Below are 19,798 nucleotides of genomic sequence, written 5' to 3' on the forward strand. Positions count from 1 at the left end.
TGAGGAGACCATATAGTTGCTGAATGACACAACCTGGAGCTGGCAGCAGCATGAGGAGACACTAGGGCTCCACAATCCCTAAAAAGATACATTTTGAAATTTAATTTGAAGATTTATGGTAGCTAGTGCTACCATAAATTTTTTTAGGCCCAGGCCAAGGCCCAGCAGCATCAGTAAACCATATATTGGCTGAATGACACAGCCTGGAGGTGGCTGAAGCATGAGGAGACCATATAGTGGCTGAATGACACAGCCTGGAGTTGACTGAAGCATGAGGACACCATTGACATCATAGAAATGTAAGATTTTGAAATTGAAATTGTGGATTTTGAAATTGAAATTTTAACTACCAAGTTTTAGTGTCCTGGGCCCCGGCGTCCGGGTACAAAGGACCAGATCTAACATGTCACATGACAGCACAATGACAGAGCCTGGAGGAGGCATCAGTATGAGGAAACCATATAGTTGCTGAATTTCACAGACGCTAGGGCTCAACAATCCCTAAGATTAAAAGATGAATTTTGAAATTTAAATTGAAGATTTACGGTAGCTAGTGCTACCATAAAGATTTTAAGGCCCAGGCCCAGCAGCATCAGTGAACCATACAGTGGCTGAATGACACAGCCTGAAGGTGGCAGCAGCAGCAGGAGTCATGAAAGTGACCCGGTGACAGAGTGGTGCAGTGGGTGGCAATACCAGTACTCGGTTACAAAGGTGGGTGAAAAAAGGTCTGATGCGGAGGAATGTTTGCAACTGGGGAGCAGTGCCTTAAATCTGTTTGGCACTATCCATATTTGTCAAATGTTGGTGTGGCACCATGGTCAATCTACTCTCATGCATCAAGCATTGGTAGTTGGAAATCCTGGCTAATCCATGCCTAATTCATCTTCACAAAGGTCAGTCTCTCCACATTTTTCATGGACAGACGAGTTCTCCTTGGGGTGACTATGGCTCCTGCCGCACTAAACACCCGCTCTGATGGCACACTACTGGCCGGGAAAGATAACTTTTCCAGGGCAAACTCTGCTAGTTGCAGCCACAAACCAAGTTTGGCTGCCCAGAAGTCCAGCAGATCTTCAAGGTGTGTTGGCATGGGCATGTCAAGGTGTGCCACCACCTGCTGGTTCAGGTCCTGCTCCCGGTGTACCTGCTGCTGATGAGTTGCTTCACTACGCGGGTGAAGAAAGCTACTCATCAGCGACTGTAGACTCAGGCTGCTGCTGATGAAGCTGGTACTGCTTCTGCCACCCCACCCCTCCCCAGCAGCCATGACAGTGGAAGGTGAGTGCAGAGGGCCCCCGATTCAGACCTGGGAGAGGATGGACGATGGCACCAATAGGCCAACGTCTACATAGGATTCCTCTGTAGTTGGTCACTTTGTCCTCCCTCTCAGTGGGTGAGAAAAAGGCCCCTATTTTGTGGCGGTAGCGAGGGTCCAAAAGGTGGAGAGCCAGAAGTCATCCCGCTGCCGAATGGTGATAATTCAGCTGTCACTACGCAAGCAAGTGAGCATGCATCGTGCCATTTGTGCAAGTGACTTGGAGGGTCTCCCTGCCTTCATCTCCACTGCTCACTGCCACGGTGTGTCTGGGTCCTCTGTCTCGCCTTCCTCATAACCCTCCAGCTTCTCTGGCTGCTCCTGCTCCTCCTCTTCTGTCAGATTACTAGAAAAAACGCCCATTTGGTAAAACCTAAACTGTGCTTCACTTTTCCAGTCCCCCTCCTCCACCAGTTCAGTCCCCACAGGTCTCATGTGGCCATGAGATGTAGGCACCACGTCTCCAGTGCCCTGACCAGCCATCATTCATCCCATAATCCTGGCGACTAACTAATAATATGGCTTCCTCAAAGGGCTTGAGCAAACGGCAGGTGTCACGTAAGAGCTGCCACTGGTTCACATTGAAGTTACACAGGTGAGTACCCCTATCCACTTGGATCATCAAGAAATCAATGATGGCTTTTCTATGTTCATACAGTTGGTCCAATATATGGAGGGTGGAATTCCAAAGTTTGGCAACGTCACAAATCAGACTATGTTGGGGGATACTGTTCTGATGCTGCAGCTCAAGGAGGGTGTGCTTTGCAGTGTACGAGGGGCTGAAGTGCATGCAAAGTTTCCTTCCCATTGTTAGGATGTCTTGCAAATTGTAGGAACACTTCAGGAATTGCTTCACCACCAGATTGAACACGTGTGACATGCAAGGCGCATGGCTCAGCCTTCCCAGTCGCAGCGTATGCAAGATGTTCTTCCCATTGTCAGTCACCATGGTTCCCATTTCCAGTTTTCGTGGCGTAAGCCATGCTCCGATTTCTTTATGAATGACTTTTAGCAGTTCCTCCCCTGTGTGACACCGTTCGCCAAGGCAAACGCCAAGGCAGCGCCGTGCACTGCACATATGGTATGCTAAAGGGCCACCGAGACTTATCTGGGCAGTGGAGGCTGAGGACAAGGTGGAGGATGAGGAGGCGGAGTTGCACACTGTCACAGGACCAATGGCCTGAGAGCGTGGAGGAGGAAGCGGCGTGACCTGTCTAAGTTGGTGTTGCGGCTGTGCAGGAACCACATTCACTCAGTGAGCTGTAAAGGACATGTATTGTCCCTGACCACAGTCACAGCTCCAGACGTCGGCGCTGCCGTGCACTTTGGTACACACTGACAGGCTCAAAGACTGGCCCGCCTTCTGTTCCACAAAATTGTGCAGGGCTGGTACTGCCTTCTTTGCAAAGAAATTATGGCTTGGCAGTTGGCACTCTCCATCTGGGCTCAGCACAAGCCATCAGTTCTCTGAAAGGTGCAGAGTCCACCACTTGAAAAGGGAGGGATACAGCACCAGAAACTTGGACAGGAGCAGATTTAGCTTCTGCACCATTGGATGAGTGGGTGCATACTGTTGTCTCTTGGACACAGCTTCACCAATGGATTGTTGGCAGAATAGCTGACTAAAAGTAGGAGGAGCAGGAGCATCTGGAGCGAACAAGGGTATGACATACAGCTCTGGACCACTACATGCAGCAGGCTGGACCACTACATTGGAGCCACGGTTCTCCCTGGCCGCTTTATGGGGGCGAAGCAAATGTTGATGCAGGGCCGTGGTGCCAACATTGGGACCCTGGCCACGCTTCACCTTCTGCCGACACATCTTGCATGTGGCCAGATTAACATCCTCCGGATGCTTGATGAAAAACTGCCACACCGCCGAGTAGCTGATTTTCCCACCAACAGTCCGCACTAATTGACTGCTACTGCCGCCGTCTCCAGGAACCCCTGTTTTACTACCTCCCGGGAAGGTGGGCTGCCGCAAAGCAGGTGGTCTCCCTCAGGCATGTTTGGCTCAAGAATTTACACTTCTGCCACCATGCTGACTGCCAACCATACTACTGCCTTGCTGACTCAGCTGCTGCCTCATGGGCAACCTGCAACTCTCTTCTCCTGATGATGATGAAGCCCCTTCTGCACCCGGCTCCCAATTGCGATTGGCTTCATCATCATCAACAGTTGTGTGCACGTCACTGATGTCCTCCTCATGTTACCCAACAATGTCTGGTTCAGGACCCTGAACACTTGCAACACCGCCTCCCAGGCCACTATCCTCATCACTACTTGCCCGCCTAGGGGAGGAAGTGGCGGATGTCTCCTCCACTTCTTGGCTGGGCAGTAGCTGCTGACTGTCCTCTATTAGATCGTCCTCACTGAGTAGTGGAGCTGAACCCACAGCATCAGATACTTCTTTAGGGGAGGGAACAGCATAGGACAGAGGCAATGGGAAGGCAGGGACTGCTCCTGGGCCATGCCAACTGAGGGTTGTGTCTGAGGAACCCACCGACTATTGACTGGGTGTATCAGATGTCACCTGTGATAAAGTGGAAGACCATGTTAACCAATCGATGACGGCAGATGGGTTGCTGGTCAAGACACGACCGCTAGCTGATACCGAGAGCTCAGGCCTCTTGCTGCGACTCCTGCTGCCGCTTGCCCCTAGTCTGCTGCGACCTCTGCCTGATGAATTTAGGCTTCTGCCACTCCTCTGTACACGTCCTGGCACTTCTCTGCCTGACATACTTAGTGCGTATATGAGGGGAGCACAATATGCTTCACTACGCTTAAAACAGTATTTGTCTACAACAGCAGCATGTGTGTACTTTTGTCTGTCCTTTCACTTTATCTAGGCCCTTGACAGATTAACAGGTACAAAATAGTACACTACTTAGATGTACGTGTGTGGTATGCCCTTATGAGGGCAGAAAAATGTGGTAGAGTACGCTTAAAATGTATTATTTTAGTTAAACACCGGCCGGTGATTGCTTTTGCCTGGAATCTCACAGTATCTAGGCCCTTGACAGATTAACAGGTACAAAATAGTACACTACTTAGATGTAGGTATGTGGCATGCACTTATGAGGGCAGAAAAATCAATACAGTACACTTTTCTGAGTACAACACCAGCTGGAGGAAGCTGTCTTGCAGGACAGCAGAACGCATGGAGCTGCTGTGTCCCGTCCCCCCCCTTGGTTGGTGAGGTAGCCCCTGGCACACATGTATATTGTCCAATAGTTAACCATGCTCAGTATAAGCTGGTTGTGATAACCATTGTACACTCGGATGTTGGGTAATGGCCATACTTGTTATTTATTTGTTTCCAGCTTGACTGATGCAGGTGGTTTTTTTTGTCTCTGGCTTTCATTCCAGGGGCCCTTACTATTTACTTATTGTGTATACCAAGGGGGGGCAGGTGGTTATTTGGATTATCATCCTCCACCATGTTTTCTGATGTTTTTAAGTGGTTTTAAATGTCTGTGCTTTTGTTGTGTGATTTAATAAAGATTTCTATACCTTTCTACAGTACAATTGTGGTGTGCATCCTTATATAGTGGCTAGCTTTTTTCTTTTGGTTTATAGCTCTTGTTATAGCCACTGATAGCACCCCGTTTCTCATCTATATAGTGGTGCCCGTCTTTATGCATGTAATTCTGAATATATAGGGCTGTGACATCACAGGGGGTGACTGGCTGCTGATAGGCTGCCTCCTGCATGTGATTCAGGTTCATCCCGCCTACTTCCCTTTCGCCTTCCCAGCGTTCCTTGCCCCATGTACTGACATGTGGATAGACCATTTTAGATGTCCTGAAGCCTCGACCGCAGTAAATGGAGTTTAATGAAGCGATTCGCGCAACAGAATTGCGTCGATATTTGCATTAGTTGCAAAACGAATATTTCATGAAATTTGTAATGAATTCAGGTTTGTCAGCTTTGATTCGCTCATCTCTAGTGTAAATATTAGTTCTTAGTTTATTGCATCATCAAAATATTATTTATTAGTTTAAACACAATTTCTTGTTAGTTTTTTTGTATCATCAAAATCTTATTATTTTCCATTATTTTCCAGGACATCCAAGATATTTTAATCAGCTTTCTACTGGTCTGGACATGGTTGGATTGGCAGCAGATTGGTTGACCTCAACAGCCAACACCAACATGTAAGTTATAACCTGAAAAAAGAAACCTGGCTGAAGAACATGTCCAAAATGTGATAAGATGGTTGGCCTGCTTTAGAGTAGACATGTGCAATTCATTTAGTAACAAATTAATTTCCGTACAAATATTTGCTTATTCGGACATTCAGATCCCTCTGAAACCATGAACAAAATTTACTTAAAGAGATCTCCGGCAAAAATTAAAGAGTACCTGTCACCAAAACAATTTTGGATATGTTTATAATTATCCTCTAATAAACAACTTTTAAATTGCAAATTAATGTCTATATAATGACCACTAGCAGCCTGCCATACCATAGGCTGAGCATCTCTGCGTGCTCCTAACACAGAGCACAGCAGAGATGTGAGGGCGGAAGCGGTCCCCCCAGCAGGCTTCAGTGACGTTGCTCCTGCTGGGGCACGCCCACATCCTCCTGCAGCTCATTGTATGTGAGCAGAAAGACAGATATGAAATAGAGCTTTTTAAGGTTAAAAAAAAAATTTAAGCGTTGGGGCCTCCCGTGTTGGGTGTAGTAAGGGCACATAGTGGGAGTTACACAGGATATTCACAGGATAGGGGATAAGTAGCTGATCTCAGGGGGACCGACCGCTGGGGCCCCCTGCAATCTCCGGGACAGGACCCTGCACTCCGTGAGGAGCGCATCATGCAGCCTGCATGCGCTCCATTCAATTCTATGGGAGCACAAAAAAGCTCACTGGCTCCTATTGAAATGAATGTGATGTCTACGGGTAGACGACACATGCTCCTCACTGTTCGCTCCGGGGTTCCGTCCTGGAGATTGCGGTGGGACCCCCGTGATCAGACATCTTATCCCCTTTCCTTTGGATAGGGGATAAGAGGTCTGTGGGTGGAGTACCCCTTTAAAGATTCATGTATTCGTACAAATCCAATAAGCCAATATGACTAAGAAGAATGAAATTATGAAATTCCGAATGAGTTATCGAAAAATGGTGTAAAATAATGAATATTTTTGTTACATTTCTGCTGAGTATAATGGAAATGCATTGAGATTTATTTAATCAGTTTTTCGGATGGGCGGCGCTATTGTCATGTGTATTTTCTTTGGCCAATCAGCTTACCCCTTTAGTGGTTCTGTCGATCAGACTGCAGGCAGGGAAGGGGTTGTTTATGTTTTAGTAGGAGGCTGAGCAGATCTTGTGACTGAGAGAGAAGTTGGGGAACAATGCAAAACTACAACTCCTAGCATGCCCGGACAGCCGTTGGCTGTCCGGGCATGCTGGGAGTTGTAGTTTTGCAACAGCTGGAGTGCAACAGTTTGGAGACCACTTCCCTAGAGCACTCATTTTCTGCTCTGAACAGTTTCTGACTCAGGCAGAGGTGGCAGCAGACTAGAAAGACTCACATGACTGTATTCGGTGGGTACTAAGTACTAAAAGCCTTCCACTTTTAAGTGGAAGTAATTTATAAATCTGTGTAACTTTATGTACCCCAAAGAAATGGCACAAGGTATACCTACATAAACAATCAAAAGATGGAATGTTAAAGGGTTACTCCGGTGGGGGAAAAAAATATTTTCAAATCAACTGGTGCCAGAAAGTTAAACAGATTTATAAATTATTTCTATTTAAAAATCTTAACCCTTCTAGTACTTATCAGCTGCTGTATGCTACAGATATACTACAGAGAAATGTGTGATGTTCTTTTCTGTCTGACCCCAGTGCTCTTTGCTGACACCTCTGTCCATATCAGGAACTGTCCAGAGCAGGAGAGGTTTTCTATGGGGATTTGCTTCTAATCTGGACAGTTCCTGACATGGGCAGAGGGGTCAGCAGAGAGCACTGTTGTCAGACTGAAAAGAACTTCAAAAATTTCTCTGTAGTATAAAGCAGCTGATAAGTACTGGAAGGATTAAGATTTTGAAATAGAAGTAATTTACAAATCTGTTTAACTTTCTGGCACCAGTTGATTTGGAAACATTTGTTTTCCACTTGTTTCCACGGGAGTTCCCCTTTAATGACCAGAGTACAATTCCAGAATATTTAGTAAAGGAGACCTCACAATAACAATCAATGACATGCAAAAATAATGTTAATGGTAAAGAAACACTACCTGGAGCCGACATGGTACCATGTGTAATATGGGGATCCCTGTGCCCCATCAACATTGTTTCCTAGTTTGAAGAAGTAGTGCAAACTACGAAACGGCATCTAGGGGGCACAGGGATGCCTATATTACACGCAGTACTACAGCCATGGCTGTAAATGTTAGTGCCCCTGAAATTTTTCAAGAAAATTAAGTATTTCATGAAGGGTGTCAATGCAGGATAGTCCGGATGGTGGAGAAGCAGCCCCAAACAAGTTCCAAAGATATTCAAGCTGTCCTGCAGATTTAGGGAGCATCAGTGTCAGCGCGATCTATCCTTTGACATTTAAATGAAATTAAACGCTATGGCAGGAGACCCAGGAGGACCCCATTGCTGACACAGAGACGTAAAAAAGCAAGAGTACATTTTTCCTAAATAAACTTGAGTAAGCCAAAATCCTTCTGGGAAAACATCTTGTGGACAAATGAGACCAAGATAGAGCTTTTTTGGTAAAGCACATCATTCTACTGTTTACCAAAAACTGACCTACAAAGAAAAGAACACAGTACCTACAGTGAAATATGGTGGAGGTCCAATGATGTTTTGGGGTTGTTTTGCTGCCTCTGGCACTGGGTGCCGTGAATGTGTACAAGGCATCATGAAATCTGAGGGTTACCAACGTATTTTGGGTCTCACTTTACAGCCCAGTGTCAGAAAGCTGGGTTTGCGTCCGAGATCTTGGGTTTTCCAGCAGGACAATGACCCCAAACAAATGTCAAAAAGAACCCAGAAATGGATGGCAACAAAGTGCTGGAGAGTTCTGAAGTGACCAGCAATGAGTCCAGATCTAAATCCCATTGAACACCTGTGGAGAGATCTTAAAATTGCTGTTAGGAAAAGGCGCCTTCCAATAAGAGAGATCTGGAGCCGTTTGCAAAGGAAGAGTGGTCCAACATTACGGCAGAGAGGTGTAAGAAGCTTATTGATAGTTATAGGAAGCGACTGATTTCAGTTATTTTTTCCAAAGGGCGTGTAACCAAATATTAAGTTAAGGGTGCCAATAATTTTGTCCAGCCCTTTTTTGGGGTTTGGTGTGACATTATGTCCAATTTGCTTTTTTTCCTCCTTTCGGTTTAGTTCCAATACACACAAAGGGAATAAACATGTGTATAGCAAATCATGTGTTACTGCAATCCTTTTCTGTGGGAATAATTTCAGGGATGCCAACATTTATGGCCATGACTGTATGTCGGCTCCAGGTAGTGTTTCTGTCTTTATGACACTCTCCTTGACGAGAAACATAAACACATTAGCCCTTTAGGTCTTACTTACTTAATACTAATGTCTAGTCTTGTGTTACTTGTTTGCCTGGACAGTTCTTTTCACTGTCCGACCTTAATAGTTGTCTCTCATGCTTGCATAGAGCAAAGGGATTGCTGGTGGGGCACGTGGCCTCGGTGGCAGTCCAGCTAGTCACTCATCAAAGACCAGGGTATTTACAGTGTTAAGACAGTGAAATTACTCTAAGCCCAAAATTAAGGAACGGATGAGATCAGGAACATCACAGGGACAAGTTTTTTCTGCACAGTATTTGGCTCGGTCTTTTTTCTCTCCACGGTGAAACCCAATCATACAATCCACATGATGTTTCCTAGCAGGCACAATTCTTATGCTGTTATTCCAAGTAACTCCGCTTTACTGGAACAACAACCTTGAAAGCATAATTGACTATTTTCACTGAATTACAGCCGTGGTTCTTTTGCTTCAAATACATATATAAAAATTACAGATATGACAAAAAGAAGAAAAAAAACAGTATACAATAGCGGAACATTCTCTCCTCATGGAACATATCTTAAAACAAATAAAATCACTCAATGTTGAAGAAAGAATTATGGAATCACCTTGTAATGTGTGACCAAAGATCTTAGTTGTTCCCAATCAGCTTTGTGTAATGTTTGGTGCTAGTAAAACAAAATGGGAAAGTTATGAACGGAAAACATAGAGGAGGACCAAGGATAGACATTTTAAAGCAATATGTTTTGAAAAATATAAAATGCACAAAAACAGATGGGTGCAATACGAGTCAATATTTACTGTAAGGAATTAGATTACCGAAATGTTATTCATATATAGGAAAGCCAAGTGAAAACTGGCACCAACAAGAATAAAACAAGGCATCAGGGGCAAGAAAGACGTAGTGTGGAGGATTGGATAAAAGTGATTTTCAGTAATGAATAAACAATATGGCCAAGCTGATGAAGCTGGTGCTGTTTTAGGGAAACATATAAAGATTAGTGATGAGCGGCAGGGGCCATATTCGAATTTGCGATGTTTCGGGAATATAGGGACTATATATATTTCATCCTATGTTTGCAAAATTCGCATATTCGCTGTTTGTTCTTTTTTTTTTTTTTTTGCAAAAATTCATATGAAATTCGCGTATAGCATGCGCGATTATATCTTTCACCTTAAAGAAGGGAGGGATCAGTGTCCTCTGATTGGAAGTGCCGATATTCGCATATTTGCATATTCACATAAATTCACATATTCAAAAAAAATGTTTTAATATTCGTCATTACGTATATATCACTGTATTCTAAATATTTGCGAAATGCCAATATTTGAGGTAAAAATCGACACAATGCGGGGAATCTATGCTACCTAATGTTGGAAACTATGCTACCTAATGTGGGGAAACGGCTACCATCCTAATGTGGGGAAACTGCTGCCTACCTAATGCTTCCCCCCCCCCCAGCAGTAGCACCCCCATCATCCGTCAGCTCATACTATTGCCACAGGGCGGTAGGGGGAACGCGGGGGGGGGGGGGGATGCTACTGCTGGTGGGGGGTGTTGCTGGTGGATGATGAGGGGCGCATGATGGCGGCATTATATGTGAGGGGCACATGCGGCCCAGGGTCACCCAGCCGCTACCTCCAGTGGCCCCCAGATAATTTCAGTTTGAGACCCGGCTGGGTCCGCGTAGCTCTGCCCCTATTGATGACATCATTAGGGGCTGGTAAGTCTGAGGCTCTGTTCACATTGTACGTTTTGTAAAATGTGAACACACCCTTCTGGCAGTGTCTTGCCAGACAGGGAGACTCCAGCTGTTGCTAAACTACAACTCCAAGCATGCACAGACAGCCAAAGCATATTTATATATATATATATATATATATATATATATATATATAAACACACAGGGTTCCCCGTATTTTTATTCTCAGCCAGATACCAACCAAGCAGCAACAGCCTGACGTTACCAGGGTGGGCTAGGACAAATTTTACTGGTCCTTCCGAGCCTAAATAACACCAGCCTGTTAACGCCTAGGCCCAGGAGTGCCATTTTTGACGCTCCGGGCCTGTTGGTACCGGCTCTTCCCGATACACCTGTGGCGGTGTGTAGCGGCGTAATAATTGGGGGTTAGCGCTAGCAGTTTTTGGAGCTAACGTTTAAAAAAAAACATGACACATATTTTATTTTAAAAAAACACTCACCCACAGCCCTTGTTAACCATTTCATTGAAAGGAAAAAAATCCAGTTCATCCGCAGTCATCCTCCGAATCCCCTGTAATCCTCTGCATACACTGATCTGAAACAAGAATAAAAAAGAAACACAAAAAATTAGTTAGGACATTTTTGGCGCTCTCTGCTGGGGAGAATGCCCATAATGCAATGTCTTCCCAAACAGAGTGCCTCCAATTGTTGCAAAACTACAACTCCCAGCATGCCCAGACAGCCTTTTGCTGTCTGGGAATGCTGAGAGTTGTAGTTTAGTAACAGCTGGAGTCTCCCTGTCTGGGAGGACACTGGCAGAAGGGTCTGTTCACATTATACCAAATGTACAATGTGAACAGAGCCTCCCACCCTTACCAGCCTGGCTCCTGTATGTAGCTCCTCCCCTGATGACATCATCACTATGGGGCAGGGCTATGCAGACCCAGCCAGGACTGGAGGGAGGTAAGGGGACTTCTTCATCTTCTGTGTACACTATATACAGCTATCTATAGATAGCTGTATATATTGTATACCGCCCAAAGGGTTAACCTACACTGTCCAGCAGTGTAAGTTAACTCTTTCCTTGCTGGACTGGCGCATAGCGCACAGCTCAGCAAGTGGTTAAGTGAGCCAGCAATGTGTATACTGTATACACATTGCAGGCTCACTGTAAGTTCTTACTGGGCAGTAGATCTATGATGTATATCTACTGCTCAGCATCAGCTGTTCTTCCGGCTCTGTAGCCGTGAGCACAGCTGAGTCCCGAAAATCCCATCAGGAGGATCGCAACAGGTGTCAGGAGTGACACTTGCTGTGATCTGTCCTTACTGCAGTTACTACTGCTCCCAACATGGAGCACACTCTGCTCCATGCTGGGAGCTATAGTATCTGTACTAATAGACAGAGGGCCCGGGTGGCACTTCTGACACCCATTGTGATCTGTCTATTAATGCAGGTACTACAGTTCCCAGCATGGATCAGAGTGTGTTCCATGTTGGGAGTAGTAGTACCTGCAATGAAGGTCAGATCACATTCCTGACACCCGCTGCGATCCTCTGATATAAGCTATAGAAGTGGGCTGCATGTTGCACTTGTCTGGTCCCCTGCCCGCACTATACGCAGTGATATGAAGTTATCTTCACATCACAGATTCATATATGCCGCTGAGAGCTGTGAGTGGCCAACACTATCTGGTGAATCACAGCTCTCAGCAGGAAATGTGAATCTGTGATGTGAAGAGAACTTCACATCACAGCGGAGTATAGTGCGGGCAGAGGACCAGACAAGTGCGGCGTGCCACCTGCTTCTATAGCTTATACCTGAGGATCGCAGTGGGTGTCAGAATTGACGGAATCCATTACTAAGCCAGGGCTTAGCGTCAGCCCTGAAAACAGCTAGGGCTAACAACCAATTATTACCCCGGTACCCACCGCCACAGGGGTGCCGGGAAGAGCCGGTACCAACAGGTCTAGAGCATCAAAAATGGCGCTCCTGGGCCTAGGCGGTAACAGGCTGCCGTTCTTTAGGCTGGGAAGGGCCAATAACAATGGTCCTATCCCACCCTGGTAATGTCAGACTGTTGCTGCTTGGTTGGTATCTGGCTGTGAATAAAAATACGGAAAACCTTATAAAAAAAATTTCATAAATGAATAAATAAAAATGCATAGGGTTCTCCGTATTTTTATTCTCAGCCAGATACCAACCAAGCAGCAACAGCCTGACATTATCAGGGTGGGCGAGGACCAATGTTACTGGCCCTCCCCAGCCCAAATAACGCCAGCCTGTCACCGCTAGGCCCAGTATCGCCCTTTTTGCCCTCTGCGGGCCTATTGGGACTGGCTCCTCCTGGCACCCCTGTGGCGGTGGGTACCGGGGTAATATTTGGGGGTTAGCGCTAACTGTTTTTTTTTTTGCTTAGTAATGGATTCCATCAATAAGACTGGCTTCCACTACTAAACATGAAAATCCAATAAAAAAAAAATAAAGAAAACACACATTGGAAAAATTATTTTATAAAAAAAATAAAACACTCCCCCACAGCCCTTGTTAGCCATTTTATTAAACTGAAAACAATCCAGTCCATCCACAGTAGTCCTCCAAATCTGCTGTTGGCTGTCTGGGCATGCTGGGAGTTATAGTTTAGCAAAAGCTGGCGTCTCCCTGTCTGGGAGGACACTGGCAGAAGGGTCTGTTCACATTATACAAAACATACAATGTGAACAGAGCCTCACACCCTTACCAGCCTGGCTCCCGTCTGTAGATCCGCCCCCTAATTACATCATCACTAGGGGGCAGAGCTATACGGGCCCGCATCGGGGACAAGGAGCGAGGGAGGTAAGGGGATCTCCTCTTCTGTATACACTATATACAGCTATCTATAGATAGGTGTATATATTGTATACTGCCCAAAGGGGCTATAGGAACAGGGAGTCCTGTTAGTCTAGTGACAGGATTCCCGGCTCCTGTATAGTATACTCGGGTACACTATGCCCCCCTGTATACTATACGGCCGGGGGAGGTGAGTAGTGATGCTGTACATCTCCTTACACTCTGTGGACCGGGCGTTCAGCATCCGACCCACAGAGTGGTCCCTGAAGGCAATGAAAAAACTTCCACAGGGGACAAAATTGGCTGTTTCCACACCCCTGGAAAAAAAGCCGGAAAAAACGCCAGAAAAACTGCCAAAACGCAGGAAAAATGCTGTGTCAGTGTCTGGCAGTTTTTCTTGGCATTTTTGCTGGTGGGAAAAAACCTCAGTGGAATCCTAGCCTCAATCTATGCTTTTGAAGACATCTGCATTTGATGCTGGCTGTAATATACAATGTAGCCAAACAATAACAAACAATATATTCATATTTATGGAATGCTACATTTCATCCCTCAAATAGTATCAATGCAGTTAATAAAATTGGGACATTTTCATGTACATTGCTGATATTCAGACAGCAGGATGGATGGATCCAAATAATTCATAGAGAAGTTGAAATCTGTTTCATGACATTTTTAGAATGGGACAGAGCCAACAGCCGGCACCAATGTACTGTAGACACAAGAACATCTTAAATGAACTTTTATTGGTAATAAGTGGCCAGGAACAGTTTCTTAATAGTCCAGGACCGAGGAAGAGTCAAATATAGCTCAGAGTCATCTAAATATGGGATCTCATTACCGACCCATTACAACTAGGAAGTAACGTAAGAGCAGGAAAGTGAAGTTAAAAACAGGAAGACATTTCAGAAAGTTACATTCTTATTATAGAAACATAGAATGTGTCGGCAGATAAGAACCATTTGGCCTATCTAGTCTGCCCAATAATCTGAATCCTATCAATCCCTTCCCCAAAATCGCGCCACACCCCTACCCCTTAATTCCCTGGTTCAACTTGATGGACATATGTCTTTTTTTCGACCGTACTAACTATGTAATAGTCCCTGGCCCTATCTTATATGAAGGATAGCCTTATGCCTATCCCATGCATGCTTAAAGGGGTACTCTGGCGCTTAGACATCTTATCCCCTATCCAAAGGATAGGGGATAAGATGCCTGATCGCGGGTCCCGCCGCTGGGGACCCCCGGGATCTCGGCTTCAGCACCCACCTCAACAGCTTCCGGCAACGCTGGAGGCTTCGTATCCCGACCACACGAGCGAAAGAGCGTGACGTCACAACTCCACCCTCGTGTGAAGTCACGCCCTCAATGCAAGTCTATGGGAGGGGGTGTGACGACTGACACGCCCCCTCCCATAGGCTTGCATTGAGGGGGCAGAGCATGACGTCACACGGGGGGCGGAGCCGTGACGTCACAATGCTCCGGCCCCATGATCGACAGTAATCAGACCCAGAGCGAACACGCTCCAGGGACTGATTTTAATGGGATGCGGCGTGCAAGATCACGGGGTCCCCAGTCCCCTTTGGATAGGGGATAAGATGTCTAAGCGCCGGAGTACCCCTTTAAACTCATTCACAGTATTAGTGCTATATTTCGATATACATTCGCCAATCTTAAGTACATTTTCGCCCCTCTCACCCATACCAGGTTTATTGAGACACATGACTCTTCATAAATCTGGCACATCTGGGGCTGACCATGCTTAGGGCTGGCAATGACTTTCACAACAATTTATGCCAGTTTTTATGTGCAAATTATAGTAAATTTGGCGCAAGGGAAGACCGATTCCGCTTCTCACTATGCCCCCCTCTGTGCCTGGCACATTGTTTATAAAATTGGGCCTTAGGGTTGAGTCAAACGTGTTGTATTTTGCTGCGTGTTCTCTGCAGATGATTTTTAATACCTATTGACTTCAATGGGTAGTAAGACACACAGCAGCAAATAAGCAGCAAAATACTGCATGTGTGACCCTACCCTTAGGCAGGAATTTCACTGAGTTTTTTTTTTTTTTTTGCAAAAACGCTGTTAAAATCGCCAATTTTCCCGCATTTTTCAGCAAAAAAAATGCCACGTCCAGATGTTAGCTGCAAGTCAATATTAACCTGCAAAATGCCAGATTCACTTGGCGTTTTTCAGTTTGGCGTTTTTTTAAATCATTTTGGCGTTTTTCAGCAATTTCGGGCTCAGAGGCAGAATTTTCAAAACGCCCGACAAAACCTAGTTTGGCCTTCTTTGCCCTGAAATCGTGGTGTTTTTCTCCCATATAAGTCTATGGGAGAGCAAAAACACCAAGAAAAACGATATGTGGGTTTTAACTTGGGCGTTTTTGCAGGCGGTTTTCATTCTTTTTTGGACTTTAACGATCCAAAAAAGTGATGGAGATACCTTTTTTATTAAAATTTCGTAGGGTATCATTAAAAAAAAAAAAAGATACAGTAGCGAAGGAAAAAATTGTATCGAACTTTAACGAAATGTATCTTTTTTATAACAAAATTTTTATTACTTTTTAAACAGGGATCAATTTATGTTGGCGGGCAGGGACCTAAAAATGTAGCCGACAATAATAAAAATGTAGTGTGTCTGTGTTTTTCACTTTTTTTCTTTATTTTTAATTTTTTTTAGGTAGTACTACTACTCCCAGCATGGAACACACTGTTCCATGATGGGAGTAGTAGTACCTGTACTAATTGACAGATCTCCCCTTGCCATCCTCCTGTATAATGTATAGATGCGGCCGGCCACTCTTCTATGGCCCCCTGCACTGACGTATATATACACATATTCATATTTCCCGCAGAGAGCTGTGATCGGCCAGATGGTTCCAGCCAATCACAGCTCTCTGTGGGATATATGAATATGTGTATATATGCATCAGTGCAGGGGACTATAGAAGAGCGGCCGGCCGCATCTATACATTATATAAGAGGGTCACAGCGGGTATAAGTAGTGATACCCGCTGTGATCTTTCCTTAACTGCAGGTACTACTACTCCCAACATGATGCGCACTCTGCTCCATGCTGGGAGCTGTAGTACCCGCATTAATAGACAGATCGCAGCAGTTGTCAGAAGTTACACTCGCGGCGATCTGTCTATTAATGCAGGTACTACAGCTCCCAGCATGGAGCAGAGTGTGTTCCATGTTGGGAGTAGTAGTACTTGCAGTTAAGGAAAGATCACAGCGGGTATCACTAGCCAGCTCACCGCTTATGTAGATTTCGAGCACTCCGTATGTTTTTCTGGAAGCCAGGATGATGCCGAGCCGTTCCTCTGTGTAATATAAATGCAGAACAAAATCCCAGAACAGGAAAAGGTATCCAATCCCAACGCCAACACGTTTTGGACCAGTGGGTCCTTAGTCATGGCACGGACCCACTGGTCCGAAACGCGTCGGCGTTGTGATTTTAATTCACTGGGTGTTTTTTGTTGTTCCCTGCAATGCCTATTTTTAAATGGATCAATTAAAGTTTGGATGTTTTAATGCAATATGATTTTTTTCTCTTGGGAGCTGGATACCTCATCACTACTGACACCTGCTGTGATCCTCCTGTCTATAGCAGAGATGCAGAGTGGCTGTATACAGCGCTCGCATCTCTGCTCTGTACTCCGGCCGGCCACTCACTCATTCATATTTCCCTCTGAGAGCTGTGATTGGCTGCAACCATCCGGCCAATCACAGCTCTGGGCGGAAAATATGAATGAGTGAAGTTCTATTCACATCACTGGCCGGAGTACAGAGCAGAGATGCGAGCGATGTATAGAGCCGCTCCACATCTCTGCTATATTATGGACGATCGCATCGGGTGTCAGGACTGACACTCGGGGCGATATGTCTATAGTACAGGTACTACTACTCCCATCATGGAACAGTCTGTTCCATGCTGGGAGTAATAGTACTGCCTAAAAAATGTAAAAAATAGAGAAAAAATATGAAACACACACTTTATTAAAAAATAATAAAAACATTTTTATAAAATATATACATTTCGTTTACTAACGTTTTTTCCGTCACTGCTGCATCCTTTTTTTTTTGGTACCCAACAAATTTTGGGTTCCAAATAAAATTGCCGAGGTGCAATTTCCACACAAATGAAAAAACGCAAGAAAAAACACCAGAAAAAACGCCAGATGCAGGAAATTGCACTGGCGTTTTTTCAGGCTTTTTTCATGCGTTTTTTTTATTCCCAAAAAACGAAGCACAAAAAAACAAGTAGAAACTTAGCCTTAGTGTTACTGTGACTTCAGCAAGTCTAGCAGAGCATTGTGTGGTTTATATGGTCTTTATCAGAGATAAGGAACACTGAGATAATAGAATTAAAATTTCCCTTAAATATTCAGATTTTTCAAAATTCTGATTTTCTAGGATTTGTTTTGGGTACCGTATATACCTAGGGTGGGTATACATCATCCGCTCATGTAATCATCCAGACCCCCATCATCATCCCCCCCTTCATCATCACCGCCTGTCAATCCCTTCATCAGTGGTCTTCAACCTGCGGATCTCCAGATGTTGCAAAACTACAACTCCCAGCATGCCCGGACAGCCATCGGCTGTCCGGGCATGCTGGGTGTTGTAGTTTTGAAACCTCTGGAGGTCCGCAGGTTGAAGACCACTGCGGCCATCGTCATCATCCCCCCCTTTTTGTTGTGTACTCCCCTTGGCGGGACGTTAGGGTGAGCTGGTCGGTGCCATCTATGCTGCAGGGACCGTCCGGTGGGGATGGTTAGTTGTAGCGGGCTGTCCATTTTCACCGGGGGGCCTCTTCTCCGTACTTCAGGCCCAGACTAGTGCGTTGCCTTGACGACGCCCAGGGACGTTGCGCATGAACGTCCCTGTGCGTCGTCGTCAAAGCAACTTCACTACTCCTGGCCCAAAGCGCGGAGAAGAGGCCCCCCTGGTGAAAATGGAAAGCCCGCAACGACTAACCATCCCCACCGGATGGTCCCTGCAGCATAGATGGCCCGGACCAGCTCACCCTAACTTCCCGCCCATGGGAGGACAGTACAAAACAAAAGGGGGATGATGACGATGGCTGCAGTGGTCTCCAACCTGCGGACCTCCAAGGATTCAAAACTACCTGATGGCTGTCCGGGCTTGCTGGGAGTTGTAGTTTTGCAACATCTGGAGGTCCGCAGGTTGAAGACCACTGATGAAGGGATTGACAGGCGGGGAGTTCACTCGAGTATAAGCCGAGGGGGGCGTTTTCAGCACGAAAAATCGTGCTGAAAAACTCGGCTTATACTTGAGTATATATGGTAATTTGAAAGTGGTGAGACATACACTGGGAGGGGAGATTAATCAAAATGTGTGTGGAGGAAAAGTTGACCATTGGCCCATATCAACCAATCAGATGGCCTCTTTTATTTTGCAGAGGCCTTGTTAAAAATGAAAGACATTTGTGGAGATGCTGTATGCCCTGGAAATGGTAACTGAGCAGCAAGACAAACAGTGTATGCCCCTCCACTCAGTGTAGAGCATGTCATGTAACACTACTGCTACCGCATTACCATGTCTTTTCCTACCTATAATACTATACCTATACCTGTTCTACCCTAAAACACGATGATACATTCCTACCATTAGTACTGATATCCTTACTACTGGGCCTGTGGCTGTCCATATTACTTCACCTGATGTCAGCTTACAGTAAGGCTAGTCTCAAACTCCCGGCCCACGGAACCAGGGATCTGGAATTTGTATCGCCTGATGCCCAGGGACATGCAGTTCCGGGTGCCGGGCATGTGATTTCTTCAGGCATTTATCCCTGCTTAGGGCAAGCAGGGCAAAATGCCTGAAGACTTCACACACTTCTGCAACCACTGCTAAATGGTACCCGGTGCACATATGCTAAACTGCTGCGTACATCTGCCTGCGGGGACTTCCTGGCGGAGGAGCGCGCGATGAGTAACGTCATCGCAAGCGCCGTGCAGGGACGCCGACGTACTGCGCAGCGAGTGCAATGACATCACTTATAGCGCCCACCTCCGACAGGAAGTCCCCGCAGGAAGATGTAAGTAGCGCTGTCCAGGTGGAGAATCTGTGCTAAGGCTACTTAATGTGGGGAAACTATGCTACCTAATGTGAGGAAACTGCTACCTTTCTAATGTGGGGAAACTGCTGCCTACCTAATGTTTCCCCCCCCCCCCCCCAGCAGTAGCACCCCCATCATCTGTCAGCTTATGCTATCACCACAGGGGGGGTAGGGGGAATGGGGGTGGGGAGTGTTGCTGGTGGATGATGAGGGGCGCATGATGGGGGCATTATATGTGAGGGGCGCATGATGGGGGCATTATATGTGAGGTGCACATGCGGCCAAGCCTCATCCAGCCACTACCTCCAGTGGCCCCAAGATAATTTTAGTTTGAGACCCCTG

The 19,798-nt window shown here is 45.8% G+C and overlaps 1 protein-coding gene across 1 annotated transcript in view; it reads left to right on the forward strand.

Annotated features, from left to right (window-relative positions):
• Window positions 1–19,798, forward strand: part of GAD2 (glutamate decarboxylase 2) — a 102,399-nt gene that overhangs the window by 19,644 nt on the left and 62,957 nt on the right. Inside the window, exon 5 of the mRNA XM_056519339.1 lies at window positions 5,385–5,475. Within this exon, the coding sequence (XP_056375314.1) occupies window positions 5,385–5,475 (91 nt within the window). The remainder of the gene's footprint in view (window positions 1–5,384; window positions 5,476–19,798) is intronic.

Source organism: Hyla sarda, chromosome 5 (genome assembly GCF_029499605.1).
Source record: "Hyla sarda isolate aHylSar1 chromosome 5, aHylSar1.hap1, whole genome shotgun sequence".
NCBI lineage: Eukaryota > Metazoa > Chordata > Amphibia > Anura > Hylidae > Hyla > Hyla sarda.